The sequence below is a fragment of the Corylus avellana genome, chromosome ca4 (genome assembly GCF_901000735.1).
Source record: "Corylus avellana chromosome ca4, CavTom2PMs-1.0".
Classification (NCBI taxonomy): Eukaryota; Viridiplantae; Streptophyta; class Magnoliopsida; order Fagales; family Betulaceae; genus Corylus; species Corylus avellana.
Window position 1 is genome coordinate 28,080,655 of NC_081544.1, and position 16,523 is coordinate 28,097,177.

Sequence of the window (16,523 nt, forward strand, 5' to 3'; positions counted from 1 at the left end):
TTTGGCTGTAGTAAAAAACGTTATGATGGTGTACCGATGCATAGGTAGCATAAATTTGTTTCCTACTAACTAAAATTTAGATAACCCTTTAGTAGTTGGAATTATTCTGATTGAGTGTACTTGAAACAAGTGACGATTATCTTTGTGACTTTCTGGGGAAAAAAAAAAAAGAAAAGAAAAAGGAAAAAAAGCAACTATAAGTGGCTTAAAGAAGGCCATACGGTGAATATGGTTCAAGTGTCTACATAGGAATTAGGAAACAAACCCAATTCGATGTCATCATGCCAATGATAAATGCTCTGTTACTTAAGTTGAAAGCATTAGAAGACGGACAGCATACATGATTGTAGATGTTAATGGCATTTAAGGGATTTAAGATTGCATTTTTTGCTCAAGACATCAGAAAGGCTGGAATTTGGGACTGATTTCGTAGTTGCTGGTCCCTCTATAATTTAAAAAAGAAGCCATGGATCTTAAGTACTGCTTAGGAATCATAAGAATACAAATAATAAAGGTCTCACATATTATCATGATAAAAATGTAAAACCTCATAATTACAATACCTTACTTGATCTTTAAAGAACTGTTGTCCTCTTATAAACTTACGATGCGTTTGTGCAAACAGCGGATCTTGGACTTGCACTGAATACAGTATTTTCCTGCAGAAAATTTTAAATAGATTAGTTCATTGTGAAAAATTGCCAGTTTTTTTGAAAAATATTTTCAGCATAAAACATTTTACACTGAAACAAAAGGGGGCCTTAACAACTACCTATAATTTCTATGACAGAAAGTGGTGACAATCTCTGAATTAATCAATATTATCTTATATTATTATATATCAAATAAATGAATGATCATTTTACTATTTTAGCAATTAGAATGACCAGGTACATGTTGAAAAGTTTTAGCAATTAAAATCAGTTCTCATTGTGCCAACTGTTAGAATGTTGCCGTGCAACTCCTTCTGCTTCGGCCTCAGCTGTGTGTTGATAGTATTGCTAGCTAATAGTGAGGGCAGGGGTGAGACTTCCTTATAGTATATGGATAGTTTCAAGCCTTCAACTTCAAGGAAGAATCATTTCTAAATCATCAAACTTCAAAAACATTTTGTGTGTAAGAAGCATGGTTGGAGAGGGAACTGACTTCATCATAATCAATAGAACTTCATTGAACATCTTATCGGGTATAAACTACCCTACCAAGACAAGAGATATACCAATCCATAAATTGCAAAACCATTTCTCTTACCTTTCTTATTTTGGCCGAAGCTCAATGCCATGGACCACAAGGCCAGACTTCCAGTTACCGTTTTCAATCTCCATCAAGCACATCTCCACCATGCCATGAACTTGGTCAGTGAAGAATTCTCCAATCTCAATCTCCATCCACATGTCCTCTCTCATGTGTGGATGTCGTCCATCATGTTCTTCTGGTGTATCTGGTAGCAAATAAGCATTGGTAGCATTACCTTCATTCTCATTTTCAAATCTAATGGACACCTTCACTGGGCGGTCAAGCCCAGTGTTATAATATTTCTCATCCTCTCCCTTTACCGCTAAACTGACAAAAGTGTAAACGAAGTAGGCGCCATATCTTGTATTTGGGGACAAGATATTAGTCTCAATTCTACCTTTTATGTCAAGCCAACACACATCTAGAAGATGAGCCACCTCCGAGAATCTGCACATTTCATACACCAATAATATTACCCCCGCTGCTGCCATGTAAAAAGGGATAAACAAGCATGCCTATGCTCACACGAACATGCAAACAGAGAGGTAGAGAGAGACCTGGACTGGGGTAGTGAAACTGGCATCTCAGCTGAAGGAGTCCAGTCCCAGTATTGCGGAGTGTCTCCCCATATTATAGACAACTCTCTCGCTCCCAGCATGTAACACTTTTTCCCACTCAATTTATCTATTGCGAAGCTCTGGTCAATCACCATTCCAATTATTATACAAATCAACAAAAGGAGAGTAGGGATAGGAAAAGAGAGATTAGATGACAAAAAAGTCAGAAGTATATCACAAACACTCTCAGTTCAATAAAATTGAGACAATTTTAATAAAATCAAACATATGAACCGCACTTCTTTTTGAGTGAGTGATTATAAGAGAAGAGAAATGGCAAAAGATTCAAACCAGCGACCACAGGTTCTTGAGACATGAGTCTAATCGGATGTGCTACCATTGGATTTCAAGCAATTATTAAACAAAAAGTCCGTTTTGCTCTACAATTTCGCAAGTTAAAAATGTGTTTTTAAATAAAATCGTGAAAAATGTCTCATTTGGGAGCGGTTTTGGAAAAAAAACAATTTGAAAACATGGGAAATGTGTTTTTAAAAATTTTAAAGACCAACCCACGATTTTATCAAACGCTAACTGTTTTTTTTTTAAAAAAATTACACTTTATTTAATTGCATTTTGAAATTCCTATTTTTTCAAACAACACATCGCTGAACCAAACTATCATATGGCAAACTGTACATTTGGAACTTACAGAAGAAAGTTAAACAAATATCTCCCAATTGCAGTACCTCTCAGGTCTAAATTTTAATAACAAAAAAAATTTTAAAACAAGGCACTACGAACATCTCAAATGTATGTGTTTCATATATACTATGATTCTCTCTAAAGGATTCCGAAACCATGTAAGGATAGTGAATTAAATAAAATCATTAGGAAACCAACTATCTGGAAAATAGTAAGCCAAATCACGTGTAACATCCAAGCATTAAAAATCATCCAACTCTGTCTGAAAACATTAGCCTATTAATTACTAAATTGGTCCCTCCCCTGGATTTAGGTAACTATATTAGGTTTAGTGTTTAGGGTTTAGGTATCTATAAATTAATAAATATTCAGAGCACATTTTCCGAAGTAATCATTTGAGTTTCAAAATAATTTATATGTAAGCAGCTCGTGAGTCAGTGACTTTTGCTCACCCTGTTACCGTTGCCGATGAGGATGGGATTGTGGCAAAGATGGAAATAAAGATCCTTCTTGGATAAGTTATTCAAGGATGATGATGACGATGACGATGATCCCGAAGAAACCGATTCAGAAATGATCTGCTGATAATCCGGTGGCAGAAACCTGTTCCACACGAGATCCGAACCTGCGGCTGATCCGAACATCCGGGAGACTAGCGCGTCCCTGCAAGCATCGCGAGGTGATGTGAAGGAAATTATGGTGGCGATGCACTCTTCCGGCAGTGCAGTAACACCCATTTCCTTTCCTCTTATTTTCTTCTGTTTTTAAAAACTCACAGCGATTCAGAGAAAGGATTGCAGATGAAAAGCCGCACATTTTTATCTTTACAATTCCCTACAAATCTTTATATTTTTATAAACACAAGTACACAACAAGGTTCCCAATGGAAGGCAGAGAGCAGAGACAAGTATTTTGTGTAAATAATTGATCGTGAAGCTAAAGTGCTACCTAATGCATTAGATAACATTATAGTTTACCCAATATTTAGGAAATGTATGAGGTATCCGTTGCATATGACTTTTTGGATAATTTAATTTTTTTTGTTCTTCTATATTTCAAGAATAAAATAAGATTTAAGAGAGTTGATGAGACTTGAGAGTGCTCTAAAGTCATTATTAACATTGCTTCCATAAAACGCATAACTAAAAAGCTTGAGCATCTCTCACTTTTTCTCTATTTACCCAAAAAAATCAAACAAATTTTTCAAATTAACAAGCAATTTTCTTTACAGTACTTGTCAATTTTCAATCCATTCATTCATCCTTTTTGTCTATTCAAAATGTTAGAATATATTCTAAATATATTCTAATATTCACCATAATTGCTGATTTGATATATTTTATATATTAATATTATTTTGCAATATTGTACATTAATTTTGTGATTGTATTTTCTATTTTATCTGGCCTTATTCAATTATAAATAGGTCTCTTCGTATACAGTTCAATACACACAAAAATATAGTATTCAGTTTTATTCCTATATTCTCTAGTTTATTTTAACACAAAATATTTGCCAAAAATGGGCCGCGAATCTTTTCACAAATTGAATGGAACTTAAAAGTCATCCCCATTGAAATTTGATATAAAAGGAGAAGATAGATTGTAAATTTAAAAAAATACAATATAAACTGGAAAAATAACTTAATTAAAAAAACACATTTAAAACTTGAGAAAACTTTACTTACCCTTTTGAAGTTCCAACACTTTTACAATCATATTCTTATAGTTTAAAAAGTTACAATGTTAAGTCGCCGTATATATATTTAAAATTTTGCAATATCACACCATCCTTAAAATACAGGGTTAAATCAAAATGGTATATAGGTGAAATGACCATTGTACTCATATAAACCTTATAAAAATACAAAATTAGGTGTAATTCAAAAAATTAAAACTTAAAAAAAAAAAAAAAAAAAAAAATTGACTCATAAGAAAAGTTTTGGGAAAAAAAGAACATGGGAGAGGAAACATGGGAAAAAATTTGGGAAAAAGATAACATACAGAGAAAAAATAGGAAAAGATTTGGGAAAAAGAGAAAACATGTGAGAAAAACAATGAAAAATAAAATAGTTATCTTGAAAAGTGTTGCTACATTTAGCTTTTTTTTTAGCTCTTCCAATCAAATATCTATTTTACATTTTTTTTTTGTTAATCCAATTTAGGGGTTTTTTAAACATTTGAAGAGCTATTTTAAATAAAAGTAACATTTGGCTCTTCCATTGGGAATGCTCTTAGAGTATTCCCAATGAAAGAGTCAAATGTTACTTTTATTTAAAATGACTCTTCAAATGTTTAAAAACCTCATATATTGGATTAGCTGGAAAAAAAAAAAATGATTGGAATTGCTAAAAAAAAAAAGCTAAATGAAGCAGCACTTTTCAAGAGAGCCATTTTATTTTTTATTGTTTCTCTCATCTGTTTTATATTTTTTCCAAATTTTTTCCTATTTTTTCTCTAGCATTTTCTCTTTTTTCCCAAAACTTTTCTTATTTTTCCTCCCACATGTTCTTTTTTCCTCAAAATTTTTCTCACTTTTAATAATATTTAAAAGATGTATGAGACCTTTGAAAATTCTTTAGCTAAACTAGATAAAGTGCGTTTTGAAAAGCCATTTTGCAATAAAAATTTGGTTCCTCAGTTGAGAATGTTCTAATAAAAAATAAAAATTCAATCCATAATGGAAACTCTAGAGTGTTACCGCGGAAATTTTTTCACAAAAAATTCAAACTTTTGGCGCCCAAAACTCCCAAGTAAATATTAAATAAGAGAAATGGGACCAAATAAATAAACACTCCTTCCTTCCGAGCTTCACAAACGAAAAAGCGAAGAAATTGTTTTTTGAACTTTCAAAGTTACAGAGAAATGAATTCCGGAAACACTTCAATTAGAGCTTTGGGGCAGCGCTCTATCGCTTCGTCATTCCTTTCTTGCTCTTCTAAATCGTACCAAAACAAAACCCTAATTTATTTATTTTTCTTTATTAAATCAGTTTTTAATCGGTTAATTGATTGCTGCTAATTTAATGTGGGGGTTTCCACTTTTGTTTAATGGATTAGTTCGAGTGATTCTAAAGAAGATATTCAGAGCGAAGCTTCGAAGAAGGGCTCAGGCGCGTCGCTCGCGGACTTCCTCGACCGGAAGCTGCACACTACTTCTGTGCTACCCAGAACAGTTGAGGTATTTTGGCCCGTTTGGTTGCTCTGAGAAAATGGAGGGGAAAAGAAACGAAAATGAGATTCTGGGTGCTCTCTCTCTCTCTCTTTTTTTTTCTTTAATTTAAATGTGAGGAGCTCTGATGAGCTTCCGATAAGCCAAGTAAACGAATAGCATAGTTGTATTCAGGCGGTGTTTAATCAAGGATTTAGATATCTATGGTAGTAAATTCGTGATTTATAAATAGTAATTCAAAAACTTAGATTCAATAAGTTTTTTTTTCCCCTTTTATTTTCTTAGTCTCTCAGATACCAAACCGAGTAATGCTATTTTTCTTTGTTTTTTCCTGCAATGTGTGTGTTATATGAGCAATAGGGTATTGAATATGTTGAATTTAACTAGGTTCCAAAATCTTCTGAAATTTGACGCTTTAAGCTTCTTTTGAATAATAAATTTTTTTTCTGAGAAATTGAACGGAGCATTATTATCTTTATTTTTATTTTCAAATTGTGCAATTTTTTTTTATTATTATTTTTATTTTTTTTTTCCATTTTGGAATTTAAAATCTAGGGTTATAAGAGGAAAAAGGTTCTAATTTGTGCCAGGGCAAATCAAGGCCCTTTTCATCTCCCCTGGGTCCAATAGAAGCAAGTAGCACCATTGATGGGTTTAGTGAGGGAAAGAAAGTTGGGGAAGCAAAGCCGAACTTTGTCATTGGTAAAGTGTTTTTTGAACAGTTCAAGCATACTGGTGAAGAGAAAGGAGACTGTGAAGGTTCTTGTAGTGTTGGTGGTGAAGTGGAGAGTTATAAAATAGATGATGTACAAGAATCAAGAAAAAGGAGGAACCCATTTCAAGGTTTGTCATCTTATCTTAATTACTTAAAGCAATTTGTTCATACGATTCAGGATCAATATGCTATGAATATTTCTCTATGTTCGTGATTTAAGTCTTTAGTTGGTTTCCAATAAAACTAAAGGATACAATTAGAAAACTAGCAACTATATATTAGGCTTTCTTTGGTTATGGTTCCTATTGGTGAAAAAAAAGTTTGAAGAAAAAAGTGTCCGAATATTTAGGATTACCTTGTCTAGTCTGCCTTACCAAGTTACCTACTACATTTTCGTTATAAATAATGCATGTAACACAAACCTACGATCCCATTGGGTACTTCCCAGTTGTGGACATGGGTTTCTAAGGCCGAACCACTCCAAAATTATTGTATATCTTTCTCTCTTTGTTAAAGCTGTTCTTTCATATATTTCATTTTATTACAAACTTCTACAAATACTTTCCAGTGGTGAACATAGCTCTCTAAAGCCATCCAAAATTTACAAAAAGAAAAGAAAAACTCACATCAAATAAGTCGAATGGTTGTTATATACTGAGGCAACTGGAGAGTGTTGTTTTTTGGGTACTGAAATCTGAAAAACCCAGATGGTATACTTTTTTACTTTTTAGCACATTTTTTCTGCTAGAAAATGGAGCATTGGTTTCGTCGTGTATGGTCCAATTTGAAGCAGAGTTTAGTAGTTCATTTTGTTCTGCTTGAGATATTGATAGAATTAACATTGATAACCATCGGCTACAAAAGTTGAGTTGTAGCAAAATGAGCAATGTATATGATGAAAACAGTAAAAATCTATCTGGATTTAGTGCAAATTTTGATGTCAGATTACTTTTGATCCAAATCCCAGGATAAGATTGGCATAGGTGACTTGTCTATGTGGCAACTTTTCTTTCTTCTATAGTTTTTGAACAAGTCCACACCGATCGTCCCCTGTTTTTTAATGCAAAGCTCAAATGATATGAAAAATTTGCAGGTGCTGGGGCCACAAGCCCTGTATCTGCTTACTGAGGTTTTGTAAGATTTTAGCTGCTTTGACTTTCTGTAGGATGGCATTCACAGTCAAATTATCAACTATTACTTCACAAGTTCATGAAAGCATATCAGTGCTGGGAAGAGTTCCCAAATAACTGATTCTTTTCTAAAGTGTAAACCCTTGCATATATTTTTCATGCTTAGGTAGCTCAAGTATCTACCAGCCACCAAGGCTTAAGAAAATGTCTTTATTTGGCCCCTCACTTTGTTGCTTTAATAGGTTATAGGAAGATTCTTGTGCAACCCAGTCGAGATCAAATTGCACAAAAGTTGGTTTGAATGTTGAGACAAGTGCCTTAGGATCTGTGAGCTCTCAAGTTTGAGTCCAAACTCATGAGATGAACGGTCCTTGCGAATATTAGCGTGTAGATATTAAATAACTACTTGTTTTAAAAGTTTAAATTAATAAGAAATGGTGGCCTTAATTATTTAAATTAATATTAATACTTTTCCTCAATAGGTAAAGTGCCTCGCATAGAATATTTAACTGAAATGAGAGGTAAATTGTGGAGTCAAGTTCAAACTTAGGTCCATTATCTTATATTATTTTAAATTACCTTTTGTTCAAAAAAAAAAAAAAAAAAAGAGTTTAAAAAATTGATAGGAAAGGGTGGACTTATTCATTTTAAATTAATATTCTAACAATATGTACCCTCATGAAAAGATGGTGGTTCCCTTTTGGTCGGCAGAAAAATTAAAATATAAGTTTGGAATTCCTTTTCCAGTAGTAGTGGACTAGTGTTTAGGACCCCTGCATCTAACGGTATCTGGTGTGTTGTTGCAGTTTGCCTATAGAATCTGGACATTACCAGACCTGAAACCAGTTTTGATTCTTAAGCTAGGAAACTACTAAGTTGAGCTGGGTTTTTGCCTACAAAATGTATGAGGGAATCAGAAGGAATTGATTATTGTTTCACAGATTGCTAGTGTATTTGCCTGCAACGGAATGCATTAGCCAATTAAGATGAATTATAGTTTAAAGAATCATGTGTTAGATGGGGAAAATATTTAAAAAAAATTAATGAGGTGAAGGCATCATGTGTCTTATTTTTTCTACAAATGTTCATGTAAAATTGTAGGATCATGGTAGGTGTTCAATTAAATTAGGCTGTAAATAGCCTTCATTTTTCCCACTTTCATCTTTCTCATTTGTTGTTTGTGGTTTCTGAGCATGACTTTCCTTTTCATGTGAATTAGTAGGTGAGGATGAGAAACAAACTGCTCGAAAACATTTGTTAGTTCTTGGAGGTGATCCAAAACCAAAGCCAAAAGGAAGGGAAGAGAGATTTATTAGCAAGAAGAAGAGGAGACCTCTTTACAATCACTGTTAGTATGCTATATGTTTCTTTTTCAAATCTTTTGGTAAATAAATTTCTGTTTGAGTTGGGAAAAAAAAGTAGAGCTTTGCTTTCATGAGATCATATTAAGCTTTTTTTTTTCTTGTAAAATTCTTTAATTGTCTTCTCCTTAATCGTTTATAAGATATTGCTAATATTTTCTGCTAGCAGATGCAAATGGTTGTGGCTGGTGGGACTGCGACATGGAAGGTGTTGACAATGAAGAAGTAGGTGTTAATGAAGTATGGGAAGGGGTGGGCTCTACCACATTAGGAGGAATAGAGTGGCATTGAATGAGTATCTCACCAGTATGTTATGACACTGCTAGAGAATGTTTATTTACTTTATTCCACATCTCTGTCTGTCTTTGTTTCTCTCTCTCTCTCTCTCTTTTGTGACTCTCTGGCTCATCATCTCTATTTCTTCCGCAAAAGAAATGATTAATAAGATTAGGGCCGTAAATGAGCCGATCTGATCCGAATATTAGCTATCCCGGATTGGCTTATTTGAGAGGGAACATAAATGAGCCGAGCTGGAAAACTCATGCTCAAACTTGGCTTGTTGGGTAGGTATATTGGCTCGGGATTGCTAGAAGGGTAAATTTGAGCCGAGTCGATTACTCGAGCTCCTTGACTCGGTTCGAGCTCGACTTTTACAAAAAAAATCTCAGACCAATTATCTCAAGCCCAAGCCCGAGCTCGATTAACAAGCCATGCGAGCTTTAAATGTGTGGCTTAGCCTATTTAAGGCTTGTTTAGTGTGAAAAAAAAAATAATGCAATTTTAATTGGTAGTGGAATCAAAACTCTTGAAGAAAAACATAACACTTATGCATTTTGGGAAGCTTTTTTTTTTTTTTTTTTTTTTTCAATTGTTGGTTGTAGTCTTAGAAGTGTATAGGTGTAACATTTCTCAATTCAGGTAAAAAATTCTTTTAGATAAAGGGTTGGTGGTTTTTTGTTTATCAAAAAAAAGAGAAGAATAAAGGGTTTGTTTGTTAAAATCTTTTCCCTAAATACCTAAGTTGATATAAATTGATACGAAGAAAAAAAAGTAAGGGTGTTGGGTATAAAAAAGTGAAAAATATAGAAAAATGAAAAAATTTTGTTTTGTAGTGATTTTTTTATTTAAATAGTAATAAAATGTATATGATGTGATATAAAAAGTTTTAAAAAAAGTAGAATATTTTAATGTTAATTTTTCTAAAAAAATAATGCATGAACAATAACAAATAGAAGAAAAGTTTTGTCAAACAATTTTGAACTTCTTATTGGGGAATAAGATTTTCTCCGATTCATTATGGATTAAAAAATATCTAGTTCATGATTGAAATTTTTTCTTAAAAATTTTAGAGTTACTAATATGACACATGTCTCATTACAAAAAAAATAATATTTTAGATTAAAAAAATAAATAATAAAATAATAAAAAAATAAGGGTAATTGACCACTCTATCTTGATTATAGGAAGTGGTTGGATTATCTCATTTTAGTTGGGGATGGCTTGAGGGCCACCCCCTAAACTCATAAAAAAAATAAATCATTTGGCCCTTGGTGTGGCCAAATCACTCTTAAGAACTAAATGAATTTTTTATTTTTTAAGATTTGGCCTTTGGGGGTGGCTGAATCACTCCCAAGGGCCATGGGGTGGCTTTAGCCACCCTAGTCCCAATTAAGGTGATTTGGTCACTCTTTAATTTTTTATATTTTTTAAAAAAATATATAATATTTTCTTTTCTTTTTTTTTATTAATAAGATATATATCTTATTTATGGCCTCAAGATTTCTTTAAAGATATCTTAACCATTAATTAGATATTTTTCAGCCCAAAATGGCATGAAGAGTATCTGTTCTCCTTACTAGAGCCACTGCTGGCCCTAGCCCATTAAATTAATTAACAGTAGAGGCGTACAATATTAAGATGATTTTTGATGCTCATATTCGTTTTTAAAATATATGTTTTCTATGATAACTAATTTATTAATTAGTTAAATATAGGGGTGGTCAAATTATCTTTCTACTTATTACTGATTGCTTATCGATGATCAAATCGTAATTAATCGTCAATTGACTTTTGCTGTTCGAAAATCAATATGAATTTTTTATATTAACGTCAGTTTGGTTCGGTTAATTGGTATAAAATTTTTTTTTTTGGTTAACTGGATCGAACTAAACCGTTCCTGCATAGTAAAACGGAGTCGTTTTGACATTTTGTTTAAAAATTTTAATTGAAACTCAAAAAGGCGTCGTTTTAAGCTTGGATATAACATTTGAACCGTAATCCCAAACTCCTCACGCCTGCGGCCCTGCCTCCTGCCTCTCTCTCACGCCGCGCGGCCGTCTCTCTCCGGCTCTCTCCGGCTGCCTCTCTCTCGCTCTTTCGTTGCAAGCGGCAAGCTGTTGTGTGTCTCTCTCGTCTCCGGTCGTGTCTGGTGGCTAAACTTCACCGTCGTATCCCTCGCTTTCTCGTTGCAAGCGGCAAGCCGTCGTATCTCTCTCTCGGCTCCCGTCTTTTCAGGTATAGATTTTTCGAGTTACTTCATTTTCTTTTATTTTTATTTTTATTTTTTGAACTAATTGAGTGTTTAGATTTTGATTCTTTGATTTTGCATTTATTTTCGAGTTTGTTTATATTATTAGGATTTAGGAATACTTAGGAATCTTAATTAACTCAAGATTCAAGTTCCATATGGGAACCCAAAAACAATCTTAATTAACTCAAGTTATTTAGCAAGGTACAAAGTGAGTGAGTGTGTCAGTATATATATACTGCCACTACAACGTAGAAGGCAACCTGTGCCCTCAGGTATTTGTGCAATCATGTTTGGCCATAACATGATTGTAGGCTAATGGCCCCAAGACACCAAAAGGAAACATTAAATAATGTGAGAATTTTACTTTGACAGACTCCAAAAGTATTCATTCAGAATTTATCAGAGCATTAAAATGGTACCACAATCTTTACAAACTTCTGATAAAACATCGAGAATCAGAAAATTTTTAAGCTGCTAACCAGTGGTTCTAACAAACTTAGTGATAGTAAGGTTGAACAGATTTCATGGAAACAAATGTGTGGTTTGTTTTTCTCTTCAAATGAGAAATCTAAAGATGATTTAAACTCAAGAATCTCGTATTTTCATAACCTCCCAAAATATATCACACTAAATGCATTGGCTATCATATATAAATTACAGCACAATTGTTGCAAATTTGGTTATATCTTTTACCAATCAACAAAATGTAGAAAGCAGAATCGAGATGACAATCAGTACTTAAACAATTTAACCCTTTAATTAATATTCTAACAATTTTCCGAAAAGAAATCCTTCAGCTATTATAGATGTTGACTTATAAAGTTGCTGATATTGGCTACTTATGCTGCCAGCACCTGCCCATTTGTGTGTGAGTGTAACTTTGAGTTTCTTTTGTCACTGTCATAATCTCTGGTTCTTTTTATGCTGTGTTTCTATCCCACCTCAGTTTCTGGACTTCACATACGATTCTATGGTTTGATTTTTCAGACTTGAAAGGCAAACTACGGGATACCATGGGAACTGAAGAGGCAAAAGACCCGTTCAAAGGGGTTGACTGGAAAGCCGTTGGTAATGACTTGCAGAAGGATCCTGGTGCCAAACCAGTTATAAAGAAGCGTCTGCCAAAAAAGATTAGACAGATTCCAGAGTGCTATTTCCTTCCTCGGAGGTCCCTACCATCTGCCATTGCCTTCTATGGAGCATGTATTGCGGGTGGAGTTGGTGCTGGTATGCTGTTGGAGATCTGGATAAACAAGAAAGTTAAAGGTATGCCCCTGACTTATGATTCTTAAGTCCTTCCTTTTAATGTAGGATTGAACCCATCTTGTCCTCTAAGTAGTGGTCGGAGATTCACTTTCTGGTCAAGACAAATTATTCTTTGCATTTCTAGCATTAGACACCAATCTGTTGAGAACTAGTGAGAGGGTATTGCTGCACTTGGTAGCTCATAAAAAGAAAAGATTACAGGTGATGCTAATCTTCGCATTGTATTGCTTAGGGTTAGTCTTCTTCTGAAATGTAACAAATAGAGACATATTCCTACTATAAGAATGATGATATCATCTGCTATATTCGTTATGTAGGATACTAAATTGACAGGCATTGTACAATTTGGAAAATAGCTTTATTCATAGAATCACGGAAGCTACATCCTTCTATGTTTGAAAACTGTAACATTTTTTTTTTTCTCAAACAAAAATTTCAGTTTAACGTGGGAAATTCTGGAAATATTCCTCAGATTTAATTATCTGTTGTGCTAATCAGCTTGTATTTTTTTCATTGTTGGAAATTGTATCATTACCTCATTCTACATTTGTGCTTTGAGATAGATCTTATGGCAACATATCATTGTTCTTTTATTGTAGAGGATGGAGGCATCATATGGGAGTTCGACAAGTAGAGCCTGTATAGCATTCCAAGAGTCCCCTCAAGACCATCTTTTCTTTTTAATTTCTCCTCCTTTTGGAGGGTTACTTCATGATACGACGGCTGTAAAGAAAGCTGAGAGTGGTTTTAGTGCTAAAGAGTTGGTTTTAGGATTTATATTGCACACACTTTCAATCTCCGAAGTTTCTCCTTTTATTAACCTTGAAGCTTGATTGAAATTTGGGAAATTGAATTACAGGTTTGCCTTGATTGTTTTGGGGACTTTATTTCTTTGTGCATTCAGTGAAAATAATTTATTGGTCAGCAATTCTTCCTCTCTTGGTCTAACTTAACAACCTTCTCTAAAGTGGAATATCGTATGGATAAATATAATTTTTGTTGCATATTTATATTCCTTTACTCATGTGTTGGTGCTTTGTGTTCTATTTTGCATACAGTTGGTCTCAAGCCTGAAAAAATGAGGGTTGTAAGAGGTTGACAACAATGTAAAATTTACCCACTCTTGAATAGGGATCCCTATTCCTTAGAATTCTTTGCGTGCTTCTAGCGAATTTGAGCATGGAATGAGAGAGGAGAGTGTGAGATTCAGGGTGCTTGATAGGTCTCGACAATCTAGGATGTAGGGCTCACCTGCCCAAGGCACCTCGGGCCCTAGAACCCCTCTTCTCTCGAGAATTTCAAGGAATTGTGTTCCTTGAATAGATGTCATGCAAAAATAAGCTGACTATTTCATTTTAGGTTCTATTTTGTGTACTAAACATAGAACAAGAGAATGATTTTGGATAAGATAAATTGATTTAAAATATATATATAGGCAGTCCATTCTGAATAATTGATTGGGTCATTTTTATTTTAATTAAAATTCAGGCAAATTTGAATTGATTTCTGTCCCTTGATTCGAAATTCTGGAGTTTTAAAAAATAAGGGGCATACAGCATCTACTTTTTGGCAACAATGGTGTTATATTTATGAGGAAAATATTTTCAGAAATATCATTCATTTCCCCTTAAATGATTGATTGATGTGTAATGCTATACTTCACAAATATTTTATTACACTCACTTTCACACCATTAATGTGCCATGAACTAAATGAATGTAAAAAGTTGTGTGCTTAAATTTTTAAAATAAGTTGTAATTAAAATGATATGAAAATAAAAGTTCTGAGTTATTAAGATTAAGTGTTTATTATAATATTAAAGTCATTATTGTTCTCAAGGAGCAACTCAATTGACTGTGAACTATGCTTCATAAAGCGAAAGTCATTAAGTTCAAATCCCCATATTTTCTTTCCAAAAATGGAAATGTCACTCATAATATTAGAGCATCCGCGCGAGGATAATTTTGTTCCCAAAGGATAAGGCCTAATCTGTTTTCAATGACCCAAGAATCCATTGGGTCTGCTTCACACCTAACTTGAGCTAATCATATGATAAAAACCTCAGGACTAGGCCGACCCTTAAAAACCTTTTTGGGCCGGATGAATTTCGACTGGAGGCCCAAAAAGAATTCCATTTTCAACCAACAAGCTATACAGAATGTTATTTAATATATTATCATACAATTATCATACAAATGAGATAATATAGCAGTGAATATCAATACTTAATTATTTTAAAAATAAAATAAAATTATAAGTAATGAATTAAGAGCTAATTTTTATTATTATATCAACAAAATTGCATGAGAATCGTATAACAATTACTCAATTACCAAAAAGGTATCTCACTAGCTACTTATAAAGCACAAGAGTCCTTTTTTTTTACACTCAAAGTAAGCGTCGAATTTTCTATCGAATTAGCAAACAACTTCTAACTACTATGTCTCCTTTTTCGTAGTCAAAGCTTGGATTTGATCGTCTGTACGTGGACGCTTCTAGTGAGAGCTGAGAAGATTATATTGTCTCATCGTGTGATGGAAAATGGAGGTTCTGAGGGGGTTATAATTATGCCGTGGAATTGTTTTCTTGTTTGACATCAACGAGTTTATGGTAACGAGAATTTTAGCTCCTACCATGTTTGACTCTCAAGGCATTCTAGAAAGCTAGGACTCAAAACTCACCAACCACCTAATACTAACTAGACCACAATTTTTATCACACAGAGGAGTGTTACGTAAAAGAAATTATCATGGGATGGAATAACAAATAAAAGACTATATAGTATCCAATGATGGTTTTTACTGACACGTTAAAGAGTAAGCACTGCTTATATGGCAATAACACAACAAACTCTAGGATTTTTATTTATTTATTTTATTTTTTAGCAATGATTGATTAAGGTTGGTTGGAGCAGTCTCTTAGCGTTTTAGGATGGTGGGATAAAAATGTTTATAGCATTACGAATAATGTTTTATACCACTTTTTTTATTATATAATTATCTTCCAATTATAATATTAATGTGCTAGCTAGTCTCAATTAACTCTTGAGTTATTTTTAACAAGAGTATGTTAGGACTACCGTGTTAACATTGTGCGATAAAAATGTAATTTCTCTCGTCACTTTTACTCGTAATCGTATTTTTCATCTTAAAAGGAAAAGGAAAAAAAAAAATCCCCCACCGAACACCCAAGGAAACTAGCTGGCCATCATCCAGACAGGAATGGTTAAGAGAAAGTTGATGTGTATTCTGCTCAGGAAAAAACAATACAAAGTTCATTTGTCTTCTTCTATTTGATGACAAGGAAAGGCATCAACCTTCCTTTCACTTCTAAGTTCTATCCCCTGCATGAAAAAGATACTAAAGAAAAAAGAAGCAAGCAAGCTTCGAACCAAAACAAAAGGAAATTTAAAATTTTTTTTTTTTTTTTTAAAAAAAAAGGCCCCTACCGAAACCCAAGGAAACTAGCTAGCTAGTCATCATCCAGACGGGAATGGTTAAGAGAAAGTTAATTTGTATTCTGCTCAGGAAAAAAAAAAATACAATACAAAGTTCATTTGTCTTCTTCGATCTATTTGATGACAAGGAAAGGCATCAACCTTCCTTTCACTTCTATCCCCTTCATGAAAAAGATACTAAAAAAGCAGAAGCAAGCTTCGAACCAAAAAAAAAAAAAACCAACAAATGCTAGAGACGTGGCAAAATTATACTGAATTATGACACCACCTGTACACCCACAGTTGCAACCATGAGAGGTATCGAACTTTTCCAATCAAGAAAAGCGAAGAGATTTAACGAGATTTATGTTCAACACTTTGCTTTCCACTTGTTTTTTTTTGGCATACCCCCAAAAGACT

At 33.6% G+C, this 16,523-nt stretch overlaps 2 protein-coding genes across 3 annotated transcripts; one reads left to right on the forward strand and one right to left on the reverse strand.

Moving 5' to 3' along the window:
- Positions 1 to 373: 373 nt before the first annotated feature.
- LOC132177786 (putative F-box protein PP2-B12) lies at positions 374 to 3,279 on the reverse strand. Its single transcript, XM_059590240.1, has 4 exons — positions 2,948 to 3,279; positions 1,794 to 1,933; positions 1,252 to 1,683; positions 374 to 659 (listed from the first exon to the last, which is right to left on the reverse strand). Exons 1-3 carry the CDS (start codon positions 3,230 to 3,232, stop codon positions 1,257 to 1,259), a joined length of 852 nt encoding a protein of 283 aa, XP_059446223.1. The 5' UTR covers positions 3,233 to 3,279; the 3' UTR covers positions 374 to 659; positions 1,252 to 1,256.
- Positions 3,280 to 5,311: 2,032 nt separating this feature from the next.
- LOC132179938 (uncharacterized) lies at positions 5,312 to 9,180 on the forward strand. 2 transcript variants are annotated; one of them, XM_059592757.1, is made up of 5 exons: positions 5,312 to 5,439; positions 5,554 to 5,674; positions 6,256 to 6,508; positions 8,730 to 8,858; positions 9,041 to 9,180. In XM_059592757.1, exons 1-5 carry the CDS (start codon positions 5,360 to 5,362, stop codon positions 9,160 to 9,162), a joined length of 705 nt encoding a protein of 234 aa, XP_059448740.1. In that variant the 5' UTR covers positions 5,312 to 5,359; the 3' UTR covers positions 9,163 to 9,180. The 2 variants fall into 2 exon arrangements, with proteins under 2 accessions (XP_059448740.1, XP_059448741.1); XM_059592758.1 differs by having other exon boundaries at positions 8,733 to 8,858.
- Positions 9,181 to 16,523: the final 7,343 nt, after the last annotated feature.

Bases quoted from the DNA above. Each gene is read 5' to 3' on its own strand.
- LOC132179938 (XM_059592757.1), top strand. From the start codon at position 5,360: ATGAATTCCGGAAACACTTCAATTAGAGCTTTGGGGCAGCGCTCTATC. The intron at 5,440-5,553 runs GTACCAAAACAA...TTAATGGATTAG, and splicing joins CTTTCTTGCTCTTCTAAATC to TTCGAGTGATTCTAAAGAAG. The intron at 6,509-8,729 runs GTTTGTCATCTT...CATGTGAATTAG, and splicing joins AAGGAGGAACCCATTTCAAG to TAGGTGAGGATGAGAAACAA.
- LOC132177786 (XM_059590240.1), bottom strand. From the start codon at position 3,232: ATGGGTGTTACTGCACTGCCGGAAGAGTGCATCGCCACCATAATTTCC. The intron at 1,934-2,947 runs GTGAGCAAAAGT...GTGATTGACCAG, and splicing joins TCATCGGCAACGGTAACAGG to AGCTTCGCAATAGATAAATT. The intron at 1,684-1,793 runs GTCTCTCTCTAC...TGAAATGTGCAG, and splicing joins GTTTCACTACCCCAGTCCAG to ATTCTCGGAGGTGGCTCATC.